We start from the raw sequence: 15,256 nt of genomic DNA, 5'->3' as shown, positions 1-15,256 counted from the left end.
CTGGTATTATTTGACAGTAGGTAAAAAGTAAAAGCATATTCCTTGATTTCTGAGCTAACGAGTTCTGGAGAGGTCAATAGTAGGACAAATCGGCGATAACCGGCACCTCAACACAATAATTATGTGATATAAATTTTATTACCGGATAAGACTCAGCGAAGTACCATATATTAATGATATTTGTTCACCAGCTCTTAATATCTGACAGCAGTGAAAGGGAGGTTCATAGTTAAAAGCAGAATGCGAAGAAAATAATAGTAGAGAGAACAGGAAGTGTAATATCCCAACGAGTGAAACAAACTAAACGAGAATAATCATTTAATTGCTAAATTTGCAGTGAGAGCAGATAATTCATTATTAATAAATTGAAATAAAGAATATAATTAAAGGGATAAATTGAATATACAGAATCTGTCGATGATAAAAGAAGAAAAAAAAAGTACAGAAGTCTACTTACTGGAGATAGTAGTTCCTTATGTCTAATTTAACTAACGAGAAAACATAATACTGGATACTGACGGCTGTTTAATTACTGTAGCTGGAAAATCTGCTGCTGACTTAATTGCGGGGTTAGCTCAGTTGGGAGAGCGTCAGACTGAAGAATACTTTAGTTAGAATATCTGAAGGTCCTGTGTTCGATCCACAGACATCGCATTTTTTTTTTGTTTTCGTGCGGGAGATGAGAAAAGCTAGTAGAGCTACTTGTTTAGTTTGTTTTGTACAGAATAGAGCAGGATATCAGCTTGTAAGACAGCCACTTGGACATAAATTTCAAACGGTTGTGTTATGATTGTTGGATACTGAGAGCCGCGCGAAACCCAAGCTGTCTAGCGCTGATAAATTCCGCTTCCCTCTCTGCAAAGTACAATGTAGGTGCTCTTCGACCTGTCATAATCGCGATCAGGTCGGCAATTTCTGATCCGGATTTGAAGTTATCAGTCGGAGTTCATTTCTTTAGCTTCTTAGTTTGAGTTAACATACATCAAATTACGGACTAGAATTCCAAGAATTTGCATGGATTGACATTATGGGACAAGAGAACACAATACAATCGTGTCTGAACAAAGACTTTTTTACCTTCAAGTCAATAAAGATTGATTCATTTTTGCAACTGCGACTTTTAACTTGATGCTATAATAGTCCAGGTTGCACGTCATGGCTTAAATATCAGACTGTAAATTGACGATACATTTGTTCCATATAAACGTGACTAATGATTAGATAGTCTAATAGTGAATTGCACAATGCCGAGCACCAGAATATGGTATCCTATCTTGTGTAAGGTGTGGTTACGGTGATAGGAAGCAGAACACGAATACCTTATTGTGCAAGTAAGTAGCAGCAATAATTCTCAGCCGCATGAGGCTGAGAATTGCGACGCGTCTCGACTAGCTAACGCGACGCGTCTAGGATGCTCGGACCCTTGAAGATAATGTACAAAGCATCCTTTAAGAAGCCTTCAGTTAAATCTCGCTAGGTTGTCTAATCCATGTACTGCTCTGAAGTAGCTCGCTTTTGTCGCACAGAATTAATATTTCATTGTTCTCTAATATTTTAAGATATTAACTTGCTTACTGGTCGTGAAGTACACTTCGTCTAGCTGACTTCCATTTTATAGGTGTATACCAGAATCGCAGAAACAGCAATGGTACGCACCTCACTTCGACTGGCAAGTAAGACGCGTTCATCTTCTCCAACTCCAGTTCGCGAGAGGAGCCAGATAGCATCTGTGTTAGGAAAGCGAACTAGAAGTGAGATCAATAGTACTGCCGGATCCCCGATAGCAGGAGAATATTCGAACAGCTTGAGAAGTCGAAGGACGTTAGGAACCAGTCTTCGGCCGAGCTTGCGAGGAAAGGGCAATAATGAGAACGTACCTATCGCCGCCATTTCAGCTTCAGATAATGAGTCAAGGAACATTAGGGGTCGAAAGGTCCCCAGAAAAGTCCTGGAAAATATTGTGATTACCCCTCCGACTACTCCCACTAAAACTCGACGCTTGGTGCAAACGCTGAAATATCAATCTGGAGCTGAGAAGCAGAACTTGGAAAAGCCTTGTTCAAATCCTTCAACGCCATCGCGTCGTCTCTTTGCCTCTCCGTTGACGCCATGCTCAACTCCTGGAACTCCATCTTCTCCATCAGTATACAACGGTGTGAAGTCCATATTTCAACGAAACATGGGCTCGGGAAAGGCAGGTCGACTCATATGTCGTGATACTGAGCGGCATTTGGTGGAGAACTTTTTTCAAAGCCATATTAGTGAAGGTCGCCCAGGCTGCATGTATATAAGTGGCCCCCCAGGAACTGGAAAGTCAGCATTGATTGGTGAAATACTTGCTGATATGGGCGAAGGCAAACTTTTGGATGTCAAAAATGGGCACTCTATTGCTATTGCTAACGTGAATTGCATGACACTAAGAAAGCCAAGTGGAGTATATTCCAAAATTTTATCTCTCCTTGGTGACCCACAACTTTCGTCTGCGTCAGATGCAGAGGCCATACTTAAGCTTGAAGGACTATTCTCTAACTCAAACACACGTAAAAGCGGAGTGACATAGTGAGTCTAGATCATTATATTGAATCTGTTTTACTATTGCTAACTTTCTCAGCGTTGTAGTTCTTGACGAGATGGATTACCTTATGACAAAGGAGCAAGATATCTTATATCGGATTTTCGAATGGACCAAGCTGAAGAACGCAAAACTAGTTGTTATTGGTATTGCTAATGCGCTTAATCTGACAACTCGATTACTTCCAAAGCTGAAAGCTAGAAATTGTATGTATATGGTTTGCTGATGAATGATGACTCAGCTAATATAAATATAGTTTCACCAGAGTTGATCAGATTTATGCCTTATTCAGCTGAACAAATTGCTAATGTGATCAGAAATAAGATCTCATCCTATATGGAGTCTTTACCCGAAACTGATGCTGACAGAGAGTTTGTTTCTAGTCTTGTTCACCCAGCAGCTATTCAATTATGTGCTCGTAAGACAGCGGCAAATAGTGGAGATCTTCGAAAAGCATTTGATATCTGCAAACGAGGTCTTGATTTGGCTGAGGAGGAAGCCAGAAAGAAGTTTTGCGAGAGAGGTGTTGATGAGATTAGTGCCTTGAGCAGCAGCTCTACGCCATCATTGAAGTCACTTCCATTGATCATTCCTCCAGGATCTCAGCCCCCTAAGGTTACGATAGCACATATAGCAAAAATATGTTCTATAGCTTTCGGAGGGTCCTCTGTTCAACGAGTTCGATCGCTGAATCTGCATCAGAAAGCGGTTTTATGCGCTCTAGTCCTGGGAGAAAAGAAAGCTAAATCGAGTTTGACTGTTCGCGGATTGTTCGAATGCTATGAAGCAACTTGCGCAAATGACAAACTTTTGGACAGTCTGAAATCAACAGAATTCAAAGAAGTCGTCAACGCTTTAGAGAGTTGCGGAGTAGTATCACTATCTGGAGAAAGCTTTTCTCAAAGCTCAGGAAATTCTAGTTCAGGAGGAGGATCGGCAAGAGTAGCTGATAGCCAACGTATTTCGTCGAATGTTCAGGAAATTGAGCTTCTGCGCGCAGTTGAAGACGTTGCTATGCTTAAGAGATTTTTTGCTAGGTAAGAAATCTGGTTTTAAAGTATCGGGAGGTTCAAAGTATTTATAACTTCCTGAACATTTAAAGTTGATCTGAGGATCGAATAGTTATAAAACATTTTAGCTGTACACAATAGTCAAATCTTCATTCTTTTTTATAGAGACTACAATATACTAAACGTTATTTCAAATTTATAAGGATAAACAGATGTGTAAACAAGCGGCTTAATGCTCTTGAATTTTAGCGCTTGCTAAATCTTCTACTGCTCCCTTGATAATCTGCACTCCTTTATCAAGATCTTCCTCGGAGATGACTAACGGAGGAGCTAATCTGATTATATTCTCATGTGTGGGCTTTGTTAATAAGCCTCTCTGCTTGAGAAGTAGACACAGTTGCCATGCAGATCGGCCCCCAGCTTTGTCGTTATCGATGACAATGGCAGTCAGCAATCCTTTTCCTCTTACCTCCTTTATGACACCACCCTCCAGAGCTTTCAACGCTGAAATGAACCTGTCGCCAAGCAGACGCGCTCTCTCCACTAAATTTTCCTCTTGGACAACTTGCAATGCGGCGATGGCAACCGCACATGCTAACGGATTACCGCCAAATGTGGATCCATGCGTGCCCGGCTCGATTGTAAGCATGATCTCTTTCGAGGACAATACTGCAGAAACAGGAAGTACTCCACCCGACAAAGCCTTTCCAAGTAAAACAATATCGGGTTTGATATTAAAATGCTCAACACAAAGCAGCTTGCCTGTTCGCGCAATTCCAGTCTGAATCTCATCGCAGATCAGTAGGACGTTGTGCTTCCTACAAAGCTCTGCAATGCGTGGAAGATAATCTGGATCAGGAACAACAACACCGGCTTCACCTTGAATAGGTTCGACTAAGAAAGCTGCTACGCGATGTCCTTCTCTGTCAAGGACTGCCTCGACATCTTCCACATTGTTATAGCGAATATAGTGAGGCGATCCAGGCTGAGCTCCTGCAAAAGGCCCAAGACTATCCAAGAATGGTCCATAATTTTCGCGAGCCTCAGGATCGGTTGACATAGAAATAACTCCTAGGGTGCGACCATGGAAATTGTCTGCCGCAGAAAGGATTAGCGCTGTGTCGGCTGGAACTCCTTTTGTACGATAAGCCCACTTGCGCGCAAGTTTGAGAGCCGTCTCTACAGCTTCCGCACCAGTGTTCATGGGTAATAGCATTTCGTAACCGAAATACTCGGTAGCATATCGAGCAAATTTTGGGAATACGTCATTCGAAAAAGCCCGGCTACTAAGTGTAACTTTGTGAGCTTGGTCGACAAGAGCTGCTATGATCTTAGGATGGCAATGACCCTGATTCACAGCAGAATAGGCAGACAAGAAGTCAAGATATTGGTTTCCCTAGGATAGGTTAGCAGAGTAGACTACATAATCCCAGCCATGATTCTGATCTCGGAAGAAAGAAAGACTTAAAACAACATACTTCAGGATCCCAGACATGAGCCCCTTGAGCTCGAGCAAACACAACCGGCAGAGGATGATAATTATGGGCGGAATAATCTTCTTCGTATTGAAGTGCTTCTGAAGACGAAATCGTGTCCGATAGAGGATTGTAAATCACCATTTTTTTCAGCTAGAGATCTAATATTATTGAGGAGGATCATAAAAAATAAAAAGTTTTCCTTTCTTCGACGAGGAAATACCGGCTGACGATTTTTGGCGTCTTTTCGAGATCAGCTGAATTCGAGGACAATAGAGACGCCCGGTGATGGCTCCTTCAGTGGCGCTTCAGCTCAAATGTATACGACCCCCAAGCTCTGACTCCTGCATAAAACAAAAAACATATTGTATTTATGGAGTATATACAAGAAATTCAAGACATTAAAAATGCTATATGCATAGAACACGTTAAATATATGTTGCGGCGGTGATCAATATCGTGACAAGATCACGGGCCGATGACTTCAATACAACTCTAATTACACAGTGCAGAAAGATTGAATCACAACCACTTGCTCTTGCCATATTCTCAGATATCGATGAGCTAACAGAGAAATGCTGTGATCAGATAGAATGCTAAATTTGCTAGATTCAACCTGTCTGCTTTCTTCCTCAAGTTTCAGCAAAATTCGATAAACTAACCACAGGCTGAACTCTTTTCTGTCTGGATTTGCTGCTCCTTCTGCTGTTGCTTCTGTTTGTAAGCAGCTCCGTCGGTCTTCATCTCCCGTCTTCTATTTTCTAAAATGCGTATGCACCGCTCGCGAGCCAGTTCGTTATGTAATGGACAATTCTCGCCACAAGGTTCGCCCAGTTGATCATGATACTTTGCCACATCGTCTAAAGAAAGTTTGCTATCAAAAACCTGCTTCTTTCCTTCAAGACGTTTCAAGAAGTGGAGTAAAAATGCCTCCGTTTCTCGATCACTCATATGCCCAATATTATCCTCTACGACTTCACCCTCGTTTATAGTCTCTTCCACAAATTCTTCTTCAGGATAATCACCGTCATCATCGTAATCTTCAGCTTCATCAATTTCTCGTAGCTCTTCTTCTAAATCAGCAACTTTATCTTCGAGTGCTAGCCGTTCAGCTTGTAGAGCCCGACACAAGTTTTCTAATTTTGAAAGTTTATTTAAAGTCTTTTCATTTTCTTGCTGTTGGCGAGAACGTTCCTCTGCCATATCCAAAAGATTCTTGTTCATTACTTCAGCCTTCTTGGTCAGAACTTTATTTTCCTTTTCCAGTTTTTTTGATTTTTTGGTCATCTGTTCCATTTCCTTGCGAAATGTAAGAAACAAGTCATTAGAACCGTTTAAAGTCTCTTCAACTTGCTTGAACTTTTCGACATAAACATTTAGTTGCGCTCGGAGATCAGCTTCCGTCTGGGTAAAAGTAGATACTTGGTCCATTAAAAAATTTGAACGTTCCAATTCGGTGTCTGCTATTTTCTTCTGCTTTTCGTACCGATTCATATAAATCCGTATTTCAAGATCTTTGACTTGGATGACCTTCTGAAGTTGAGAATCACGGAGCTCATATTGTTCAAACAAACTTTTCAATTTTGTCTTGAAAAAATTTCCATTGTTGAGATCATATTTCAGCTGCTTCGCGGAGATATCACGTAATCCTTCTTCCAGTTTATTAAACTCGGATCGGAAAGAATTCAGAGCTTCTCGTTCCCGTTGCTCAGATTCCTGAACCACCCGATTCTCCTCCTATGATTATCAGAATCTGGATAGTGGAAAACAGATATAATACAACACACCTTTAGTTTTTTATTTTCCTTTTGCAACTCTCTGCAGACTGATTCAAGCTTGGTCTTCATTGTAGCCGCCTTAGACGCTTCCTTCTTCGCCGCGTCCCTTTCAGAAGCTAACTTATGCGATGCATTCTTGGCCTGGATACACTCACGCTCATAATTTTTCATCACGGCAAAGAGCTCGCTATATCTTTGCTGAATAGAGGATATTCTGCTGATGTACTCTTCAGGATATCCATTAAACTCGTCAACTTCGGGAAGACCGTTCATAGTTCCTTCAATAAGGTAGGCTAGGGCGTATAAGTCAGGAATTTGATATTCACTAGATTTTAGAGAGTAATTAATCTTACAAAGAAGGCCATATCCATTTGTATCAACATCTTTGTCTAATCCAGATGCTGCCGACTTCAACGACTGGAAAGACAATTAGTCACCGCTGGATACAAAGAGTAAATAATAAAAGAAAGACATACACTTGATATGAACATTCCCGGATCGCTCAGAACCGGAGCAGAAGCATTCAGTTCCTTCGCAAACAACGGATCTTGAGATAGATCTTCTATCGTAGATGGTCCCTCATCTGAGGCACGTAAATGAGGTCCCATTTCCTCGTAGTAGAGTTCTCCCACAAGTTCTCTCACAAGTGCTGTGTTGCCAAATAACACGAATTATCATGAAATAAAACCCAAACGAAACAAACACGAAAAGACTAGTGAGTAGTGCCCCCGTGCGCAGAGCTTACTCGGGCGATTCAGAAAGTTCTTCGGAGACTGTCTGGAGAAAAAAGTCCCAAGTACCAAACCCGCCTCAATTTCATGGTTTCATTTCTACAGCACTCAGTAAAAGCAAGTTGAATTCTTGTAAATATTTTATGTTCATTAATTTAATTGGTTTTCCTGTATACAACTTGACCTAGTCTGATGATCTCCCAAAACCCCATTTCATGAGCGGCCAAGTTTTCCGTTTCTGATATAGTCCTATCCGCGTTGACGGCGTCATACTCTACTCGGACAAACAAAGGTATCTCGATCTCGCTATGTTCAGGTGCTCTTTCATTTATTGTTATTTCCGTGAGTACTGACACCCAGTTTCGTCCACGGGCAAAAATGCTAGTAGTCGACTCGGATGTTGAGCTAAGGGTAGTCGTTCCCAGTCTAACCTTTTCAAACTGTTTCCGAAGTTCAACGACTGCTTCTCTATCCCAGTCATCTTCTGAATTGCCACCAATATCGAAAGATGGAGTCAGGAGCGTAACCATATGATTGTAATTAGCTGTCTCGGGAAATGTTGCAAGAGTAATATGCACACTGTCAAAGTGTGGATTGAAAAAAGTCAATGCAAATGTATATGTCAGAGGTGCGAGGAAGCCATTTGTATACGGATTTGATACATTCAGTCCTCCGACAGGAATATAAGTTAAACGTATGGAAGGTACGTAATTTCTAAGTAACAGATTTATTCGATAAGAAGTTGAGAGCGAAGTTTCCGAGTGACTAGTTGAAGTCCCTCGCTTTGATTGGCTCTGACTGACTTCGGGACGAACAAGAATGTGTCGACAGGCCCGACACCGCTTTGAACGTCTTGTTCTGAGTCTGACAGGAAGAGGAAGCAAGTTTCGAGTTGATGTCATTTGATCGGAGTTTGAGTTGACAATTTGTGCATGTATTTGATGTAAAGAGGAACAATCAGTCATGTCCGCCATTGATATAGCCATTGATAACTTCTCCTTCTCTCTCAGCAGATCAAGTTTGACAGTCAGGCGATCACAAACTGCTTCAGCTTGCTGCCGAGTCTTGCGACTACTGATACCTCCTGAACGCCCGAAGATACTGATCACGGACGCTGGATTGATCGAAGGAGAATCTAGGCCTCGAGTAGGTGAACCTCCTTGAACCTCTCTTTGGCGAGCCAAATGGGAAGTCTTTAAAAATCTGGACGTTTCCAGACTTCGTGAAATCCGCTTGTCTGGAAATAACGAGCTTGTAGTAGCTGCTAATTTATTTGATTCCAGATCTTCATCAGCAGTAGCGGCGTATTGCTCCTTATACAATTCTAATAGGGAGGCAAATGATAGTGTTTCTGACGAGTCAATTGAAACTTCTTGATCGTTTTCGACCTCTTCAGAGGTGGTATGTGCTTGTTCCGATTTGGTAGGATGAAACAACGAACGCGGAACAAATCCTCCCCCTACGCCAGATTCAGTTCGAATTTTAGCTCGTAGTTGTTGGTACAAAGATGCTTGCTTATTGAAACGGATGTCAGCTGTTGAATTTCGAGAGTCCCATTTACAATGTGGACACTGCATATAAATAGGGAAATCACTAAATTTTGGTTCATCAGTAGAGAACATTACCAGACCGGTGAGGCAGAGGGGACATCGCAGACAATTCCGCGTGCAGCTAAACGAGCATGAGTAAGAACTTGATTGAAATTGAAACATTTGACGTACAAAGTGAAGTCCTCTCCCCCCCCTCGTCTTGAAATACGTTCGATTCCGCTAGTCGATTCGGAGGCATACACGTGTAGACACGCCGGACAAAATATTTGAACGACTTCCTCAACAACGCAACGCTCACACCGTAAGGCCATACAAGCATCGCAAAAATACAAGCTGTTTAGAGTATGGAGAGCAAATGGACTGGAAATTGTGGGAGGTAATAGCAGACCTGAGGAAAATGGCGAAGATTGAAGGGATTCGACGTTCGACTTGCTCGGTGAATCTTGATCTGCGGATTTCGAGTCATCTTCCTCAGAAATTGACTCCGCGCAAGGACAGTGAATCCGAATGATTGGATACTGCGAAGCCATTTGGCCCTAAAGGCCACTATCAGTCGTGTTATTTGTAGAAGGAAGTATTGGAAAGACAGACATGTGGTGGTCCTCTACACTGAAGAGCACGTGAATGAAACGAAACTTCCCATCCAGACTGCTGGAGTTATCCTGAGAACGCGTCAAACTAATTTTTCTAAAATTGCCTGATATCAGAACTAGATAGAGATGGCACAAGATCCGCTCAAAAATCTGAAAGAAATTTCATTGAGATCCGATACATTGTCTCTTGGACTACGAACGATAGAGCTGGTCGTACCCGATCCTAACGATGTCTCAGGCTCACACAGCTTGCGAGGTAGACTGTTCAGTTCACGACCCATCAACTCAGCAGCTGCAACGATAGATGCAGAAGAAAAGTATGTCAGAAGGTTTGTGGCATCTCAAAGCTCGATACACTATAGTTCTAGGACTGGATCATTTCCTCGGGCTTTGTTATGGCGTGTGCTAGAGGATGGCCATATACTTGATCTGTCTCCTGTTGATTCTGTTATCGAATACGACGCATATAACGGAAATGTCGATTTGCATCAAATTAGCTTGCGATTTCCATCGCCGATCAAGCCTTATTGTGTGGTTTTGAGCGACTGGGGAACTGGGGGCCAAGCCGCTGTGGTGGTTGACGTTCTGACTGAAGACTTTGTTTTGTATACCTTATTTTTCAAAATCTCGACTTTTGCTAGTGAATGGATAAAGAAACCTCTTTCAGATTGGTGTCATGTTCAAGAATCAGCACATTTCAATTTGCGCCCACCGCTTCAAATGAAATATCTAGATTCCAAATCGCTGGTCTTTGGACTTTTAGATGGGGGTTTGATGCGTCTAAACAGATCGCATCCCCTGGCTGATGGTAAGTTTACAACTCGAATTTCTGTCTCATAACCTAACAAAGAGAAGATTATCGCGAGCAGATTTTTTCTGACGGAAGCTATCTTGCGTCGTTAAAAGGCATGTTTTTGTGGGGTGGAAATGAGAAAGTGCGAGGTCACAGCAACATCTCTACACATTTAATTGTATCAATGACATCAGATCCTTCACAGAGTATTTTGCTCACCGTATCTATTAATAGGATGCTGAAAATATGGTCATTAGATACTTTAGTTGCGTTGCAGACATATGACCTAGTGAATGATGCAGAGATCCTACAGTCTTCAAGCACGAATAAGCAGCTACTTGGATTATCACCCTCGACCTTATTGTATACCGCAAAATCGGAAGATGGCAGCACATATGTAATCACTTATTGTCCTTTTGGAGAGGGCCAATTTCGACTCTGGCGTTTGGATCTTGTTCCTGGTGTCAACGGACAACTTGGGAACGCCTCGCTCATTGATGTTTTGGGTTTCTCACTTACCCCAAGTGCTCCTGACAATAGAGCTATTTGGATTGTATCTGACTTCATCCTAGAGTATTCAAATAGCACTAATGGACTAACGCTCTGGATCCTTTGGAAGAGCAATAAGAGCTCGCGCGTTCAGGTGTTATTTGATATACCTACTTCTTATGAATCAGCAGACCTAAGGAAAGCTTTGATTTGGCGTAATGTAGGTCTTGGCTCTCTAGACACTGTTGGGCCTGTCTCTGAAGATATTAATGTTAGTGTGGAGGATGTAAATGATTACTACATGCGCAGAATCTTTCAGTCTGGCGCGTTTTCAAGTGAGATATTGGAGACTGTTCTACCTGTTTACGAGCGCCACTATTCAGCAATGAGAAGGAATAATGGATCCACAGAGGAAAATATCGAGAATTCTGGAGCTTTGCCGCTACGTGAACGGGTAGCTCGAATAGTAGGAGCACCTGTGACTTTGTCATCGTCATATGAAGGCGAAGTGATGGATTACGAGTCCTATCGACGAGACTTGACACAGCAGTGGATACGATTTGAACGATTATGTGCTGAGTTGTCCAAACAAGGGAACGAAGCGCTTTCACTTGTTCAAGATCCTATAGCACGGACAATAGTTATATCCAAAGCAACGATGATTTGTCCAATTCGAACTTGTACTGCCTTAGAATACGTTGAACTAGCGGGAACAAGAACAGTTTTACCTTTAGTTGCTAATATGTCTTCTGCAGTTTATAAAGAGGGCGATGAGGTCGAGTTGCTGTTGACACTCGACTCTTTTCGACGGCTCATTCCCAGACCTGTGCTATCCGAATTCGCAGCAGCCATCAGTGACGATGTTTTGCAAATGCCAAAATTTTCAACAGGTGATAGAATTTCCGCCATTTACGAGGCCTGTCTCAATGAACAAATTTCCGATTCAGCTTTAGAGTTGCTCCATAAGCGATTATACAGTGTGAAGGATTTACAGGCAACTATGGATAATTGCTATGAAGGATTAGCAGTACTCACTCAAGAATCTAAATTTGGCAGGCCTGCTCTCAATACGCGAAGGCAATTGACTTATCTTGGAAGCAAGTTTCTGTCCATTGCTATTCATGACATTGCGGCAGCATCTTACAAAACGCTTGTTGATGTTCTACTGTTTCTAGTGGTTTTCAACGTTGACGTGAGTGAAGAACTAACGATTGATTACATCACATTATTTGAGAAGTTCCGAACGATATTTCGAAGTGTTTTGTTTTTGAAGCAATTGACCGAAACACTAATTGTTTCTACGCCTGAGGAGGTTTTGGAAGATGCGAATGCATTAACCAAAAGTTTGAATGGACTTGATTTGTCTTCAAAACGTAAAGGATTTGATGGAACAAATGTTATGCAGTTTTTGTATGATTCTTTTTCTCTCATGGTAGGCAGTTCTTGTGCGCACGAATTGACTTCTTCCAGAGGAGGGGCCGGAATTGGTCGTGCGATTGAATATTCCATTTCGTTTTGGAGTTTGGTAGAAGGAAGAAGACGAGCTGTAACAGCAGTGACAGGATCACTAGTAAGTTCTGGACTGAAAGACGAAGCCCAAAAGTTGCTTCCATTTGTTGAATCAGACTCTATTGGGGCTTTAACTCGAGGTTTGGTATACTTGTCTCTTGGCAAATATAGGCTAGCTAAATCCTGGCTGGACCAATCATTAGTTGGAATTGGATCAGAAGTCGAGTCTGGTGATATACTGGCGATATCGCAATTCAAGAACTTTGATATTGAGACTACGGGAAAGGGCGTTACAGTGTTATGCGTGCAATTTGCTTCATTAGCGGAGGAGTGCGAAGAATTTTTGATGGCATCAGAATTCTTGAAGTTAGCGGTGGACATGTCAGAATTGAAGGAAAATATGGACGTGCTGTATTCTCGATTAGCTACTGCTAGCATTCAAGCAGAATTATTTGATGACGCGTTCATGGCAATTTCCCGGGTTCTGGAGGCTAAAAGGTGAGATTTGGAGAAGTTTCCGCTTCAAAAATAAATGCTAATGAAATAGTCGATATACTTTGTTACGAGAATTTGTGGTTTCGCTATGTGGAACGGGACATGCCAGTCGTCTCGCTAGTCTGCCGTTTTTAGAATTGCAACCAGCGGTAGAGAAGATTCTTGAAAATCTGGCCAGCAGTAGTATTGATCTTTGTCCGACACCATCGAATGGATCGCCGCCGAATTACTACAAAATATTATTCTCATGGAGAATTGAGCATGATAAATTGCAAGATGCTGCTGGTGCAATGTATGAGTATATTCAGCGCTTGCGGAATGGTGTCACAGCGGTTGATAGCGAGGAGAGTACGAAATTACGATTGAGTAGGTTTGATGTGGAGATCAGTGGATGCTACATCACGCTGTTAAATACGCTGAAATGCGTAGTGGCCGATGACAATGCGGAGCCCTATTTTCTTGCTCGGAAGACAGTTGTGGATGAGCTGGAAGGGTCAGTACTGAGTCTACAATCCGAGCGAAGCACGGCAGGGACTACGGATCCGGTAACAAAAAAACTGCGGGGACTGACTCAAACAAATCATCGATTGAGAAGGGTGTTGGTGAAGTTATCCGACGTAGAGAAGGAATATGACCAAGAAGTTGAGCGGATGCAAACGATATTGTCCAGACAGGTCGGTCAGATCGATGCGTCTGTCGAACTCTAGAATAAATTTTGGATTTAGTTAAAAACTTGAAATTAATGAATGATGGACTAATGACCAGAATTTATATTTATGTAAATGTTAGAACAAACCTTGAGTAACTTTCCTAATATACAAGACACACAAAATAAGTAGCGCAAAATTACGATTAATAAAACAAGCATTATAGAGAATGTACTTTTTCAGGTTTATCAAATTTGCCATGTACAATCTGAGTCGGCGGGGTCGCAGGGGTATTTGGAGGCAACGAGGAAGAGGAAGAGGAGACTAGCACCTTCTTTTTGGAATCTATGTATTTTGTCAAAGCTTCACCGCCGACGCCTCCAAAGACAAGTAAAACTCCAAACCACTGGCCGAGTGATAGCTTATGATTAAACCAAATGACGGAAAGTAACATGGACATCATTTTGCGAGTGACCGTAACCGTGACTAGAGTAAGAGATCCGAACTTGGAGAGAGTGAAGAAAATGAAGATCTGACCGATCGCCCCACAAAGGGAGAAGAGAAGGATGTCACGAAGAACAGCGGGATAGAGACGAAAAAATTGGATAGAGTCCGCAAGTTGGGTCGAGAGAGGGGATAGAAGAAAAAGGGTAGTGAGAACGGTAGCCATCACATTAATTCCACACATCATCTTTGGACCGGAGATGGATGGCTGAGTTTGAAAGATGTGATCTTGAGTGGAATTTGTTAGTCCATCAAATAGGAGATTTATGCTGAGTAAAAAGAGACCGTACAAAGAAGATGATGAACGGTTGGAGGAAGAAGCAACTTTGGCTGCGTTGGTAGGTTGATAGATGGTGAACATTGACACACCGAAAGTGACTGCAAAGACGACCGCATATTTACTCCAGGAATACTTTCTGCGGAAAAGCACGACATGAAGTAGCATCACTGGAAGTAGCTTGCAGGATTTCCCGAGTAGCAGAGTCAAATAGTCAATATGGTCCAGAGAAGCATATCCAAAAGGAGAAGCCAAGGACGAAGTCGTCGCTACAAGGCCGTACTGGAAAAAGATTTTGGAGTTTGGAAATACGCTGGCACTTGTTCGGTCTCGATGAGATGTGTAGATTGTATAAACAAGACCGACAACGGCCGCGCAAAAGGACTGGACAGTATTGATGACCAGCGAGTATCGAAACGTTAGTCGTTCAGGACCGTATGGAGTTGTTGATATTCGTTCCTGCAGGACAGCCCAGGTGAGAAACGACGCGTAGATGCCGCCCACAGAGATAACGAGGTTCAGGATGGCAGAGGACGACTCGTCCACAGATGACAAACCGGTCATTCGTCTTGAGCCAGGCCCAGGTAGACTGTCTGCTAGGTTTTTCTCGAGCGTCACTGTCGGGGAAACGGGATCAGCGCCAGCAAAGGATTTTGACCGTGTACGGGTTTCTGTAACAGAGATCGAGCCTCCAGTCGACAGCGAGCTTCTGTGGGTGAGCGTCATTATGCGAAGAACGCTTCGGAATTAGCCTGAATCTTTGTTTGCCGAAATCGTCAGCGCGGGTTCAACAGAGCCTTGGGATAGATTTTGTTTTGGTTGAAGGACACGAA

General features: G+C 42.4%; 7 protein-coding genes and 1 non-coding gene across 8 annotated transcripts; 3 read left to right on the top strand and 5 right to left on the bottom strand.

Annotated features, from left to right (window-relative positions):
• The first annotated feature begins 564 nt into the window (after positions 1–564).
• On the top strand, positions 565–654 carry V1516DRAFT_t19. Its single transcript has one exon. It is a non-coding gene; the product is annotated as a tRNA-Phe (tRNA).
• A 991-nt stretch (positions 655–1,645) lies between these two features.
• On the top strand, positions 1,646–3,613 carry V1516DRAFT_684153 (P-loop containing nucleoside triphosphate hydrolase protein; the record flags this gene model as incomplete). The annotated part of the gene is made up of 3 exons (XM_066923548.1): positions 1,646–2,559; positions 2,612–2,778; positions 2,829–3,613. 3 exons carry the CDS (start codon positions 1,646–1,648, stop codon positions 3,611–3,613), a joined length of 1,866 nt encoding a protein of 621 aa, XP_066778994.1.
• Positions 3,609–5,427, bottom strand: V1516DRAFT_671045 (pyridoxal phosphate-dependent transferase). Its single transcript, XM_066921492.1, has 2 exons — positions 5,061–5,427; positions 3,609–4,978 (listed from the first exon to the last, which is right to left on the bottom strand). The coding sequence occupies exons 1-2, from the start codon at positions 5,199–5,201 to the stop codon at positions 3,812–3,814; spliced, it is 1,308 nt and encodes a 435-aa protein (XP_066778993.1). The 5' UTR covers positions 5,202–5,427; the 3' UTR covers positions 3,609–3,811.
• Positions 5,428–6,140: 713 nt separating this feature from the next.
• On the bottom strand, positions 6,141–7,066 carry V1516DRAFT_610643 (Taxilin family; the record flags this gene model as incomplete). Its single annotated transcript, XM_066919297.1, has 2 exons — positions 6,141–6,794; positions 6,845–7,066. Coding segments are annotated over 2 exons (876 nt in total), but the record flags the coding sequence as incomplete, so codon positions are not given.
• A 667-nt stretch (positions 7,067–7,733) lies between these two features.
• V1516DRAFT_671043 (dynactin subunit 4) lies at positions 7,734–8,830 on the bottom strand. Its single transcript, XM_066921491.1, has 2 exons — positions 7,932–8,830; positions 7,734–7,858 (listed from the first exon to the last, which is right to left on the bottom strand). The coding sequence occupies exons 1-2, from the start codon at positions 8,550–8,552 to the stop codon at positions 7,841–7,843; spliced, it is 639 nt and encodes a 212-aa protein (XP_066778991.1). The 5' UTR covers positions 8,553–8,830; the 3' UTR covers positions 7,734–7,840.
• On the bottom strand, positions 8,580–9,646 carry V1516DRAFT_620395 (dynactin p62 family-domain-containing protein; the record flags this gene model as incomplete). The annotated part of the gene is made up of 3 exons (XM_066919483.1): positions 8,580–8,954; positions 9,030–9,237; positions 9,288–9,646. Coding segments are annotated over 3 exons (942 nt in total), but the record flags the coding sequence as incomplete, so codon positions are not given.
• Positions 9,647–9,731: 85 nt separating this feature from the next.
• On the top strand, positions 9,732–13,886 carry V1516DRAFT_189052 (nucleoporin Nup120/160-domain-containing protein). The gene is made up of 3 exons (XM_066918714.1): positions 9,732–10,517; positions 10,565–12,998; positions 13,048–13,886. Exons 1-3 carry the CDS (start codon positions 9,836–9,838, stop codon positions 13,700–13,702), a joined length of 3,771 nt encoding a protein of 1,256 aa, XP_066778989.1. The 5' UTR covers positions 9,732–9,835; the 3' UTR covers positions 13,703–13,886.
• On the bottom strand, positions 13,746–15,216 carry V1516DRAFT_671038 (UAA transporter family-domain-containing protein). Its single transcript, XM_066921490.1, has one exon. The coding sequence runs from the start codon at positions 15,147–15,149 to the stop codon at positions 13,863–13,865; it is 1,287 nt and encodes a 428-aa protein (XP_066778988.1). The 5' UTR covers positions 15,150–15,216; the 3' UTR covers positions 13,746–13,862.
• Between the last annotated feature and the right edge of the window lie 40 nt (positions 15,217–15,256).

Source organism: Lipomyces oligophaga (genome assembly GCF_038497815.1).
Source record: "Lipomyces oligophaga strain CBS 7107 unplaced genomic scaffold V1516scaffold_2, whole genome shotgun sequence".
NCBI lineage: Eukaryota > Fungi > Ascomycota > Lipomycetes > Lipomycetales > Lipomycetaceae > Lipomyces > [Lipomyces] oligophaga.
The sequence above is the reverse complement of the archived record's forward strand: the minus strand, read 5'-3'. Positions and strand labels throughout refer to the sequence as shown.

Excerpts from the sequence above, each read along its gene's own strand:
- V1516DRAFT_671038 (XM_066921490.1), bottom strand. The coding sequence starts at position 15,149 with ATGACGCTCACCCACAGAAGCTCGCTGTCGACTGGAGGCTCGATCTCT.
- V1516DRAFT_671045 (XM_066921492.1), bottom strand. The coding sequence starts at position 5,201 with ATGGTGATTTACAATCCTCTATCGGACACGATTTCGTCTTCAGAAGCA. Across the intron at positions 4,979-5,060 it reads CTCATGTCTGGGATCCTGAA|GGAAACCAATATCTTGACTT; the intron begins GTATGTTGTTTT and ends AACCTATCCTAG.
- V1516DRAFT_671043 (XM_066921491.1), bottom strand. The coding sequence starts at position 8,552 with ATGGCTATATCAATGGCGGACATGACTGATTGTTCCTCTTTACATCAA.
- V1516DRAFT_189052 (XM_066918714.1), top strand. The coding sequence starts at position 9,836 with ATGGCACAAGATCCGCTCAAAAATCTGAAAGAAATTTCATTGAGATCC. Across the intron at positions 10,518-10,564 it reads ATCGCATCCCCTGGCTGATG|ATTATCGCGAGCAGATTTTT; the intron begins GTAAGTTTACAA and ends AACAAAGAGAAG. Across the intron at positions 12,999-13,047 it reads CGGGTTCTGGAGGCTAAAAG|TCGATATACTTTGTTACGAG; the intron begins GTGAGATTTGGA and ends CTAATGAAATAG.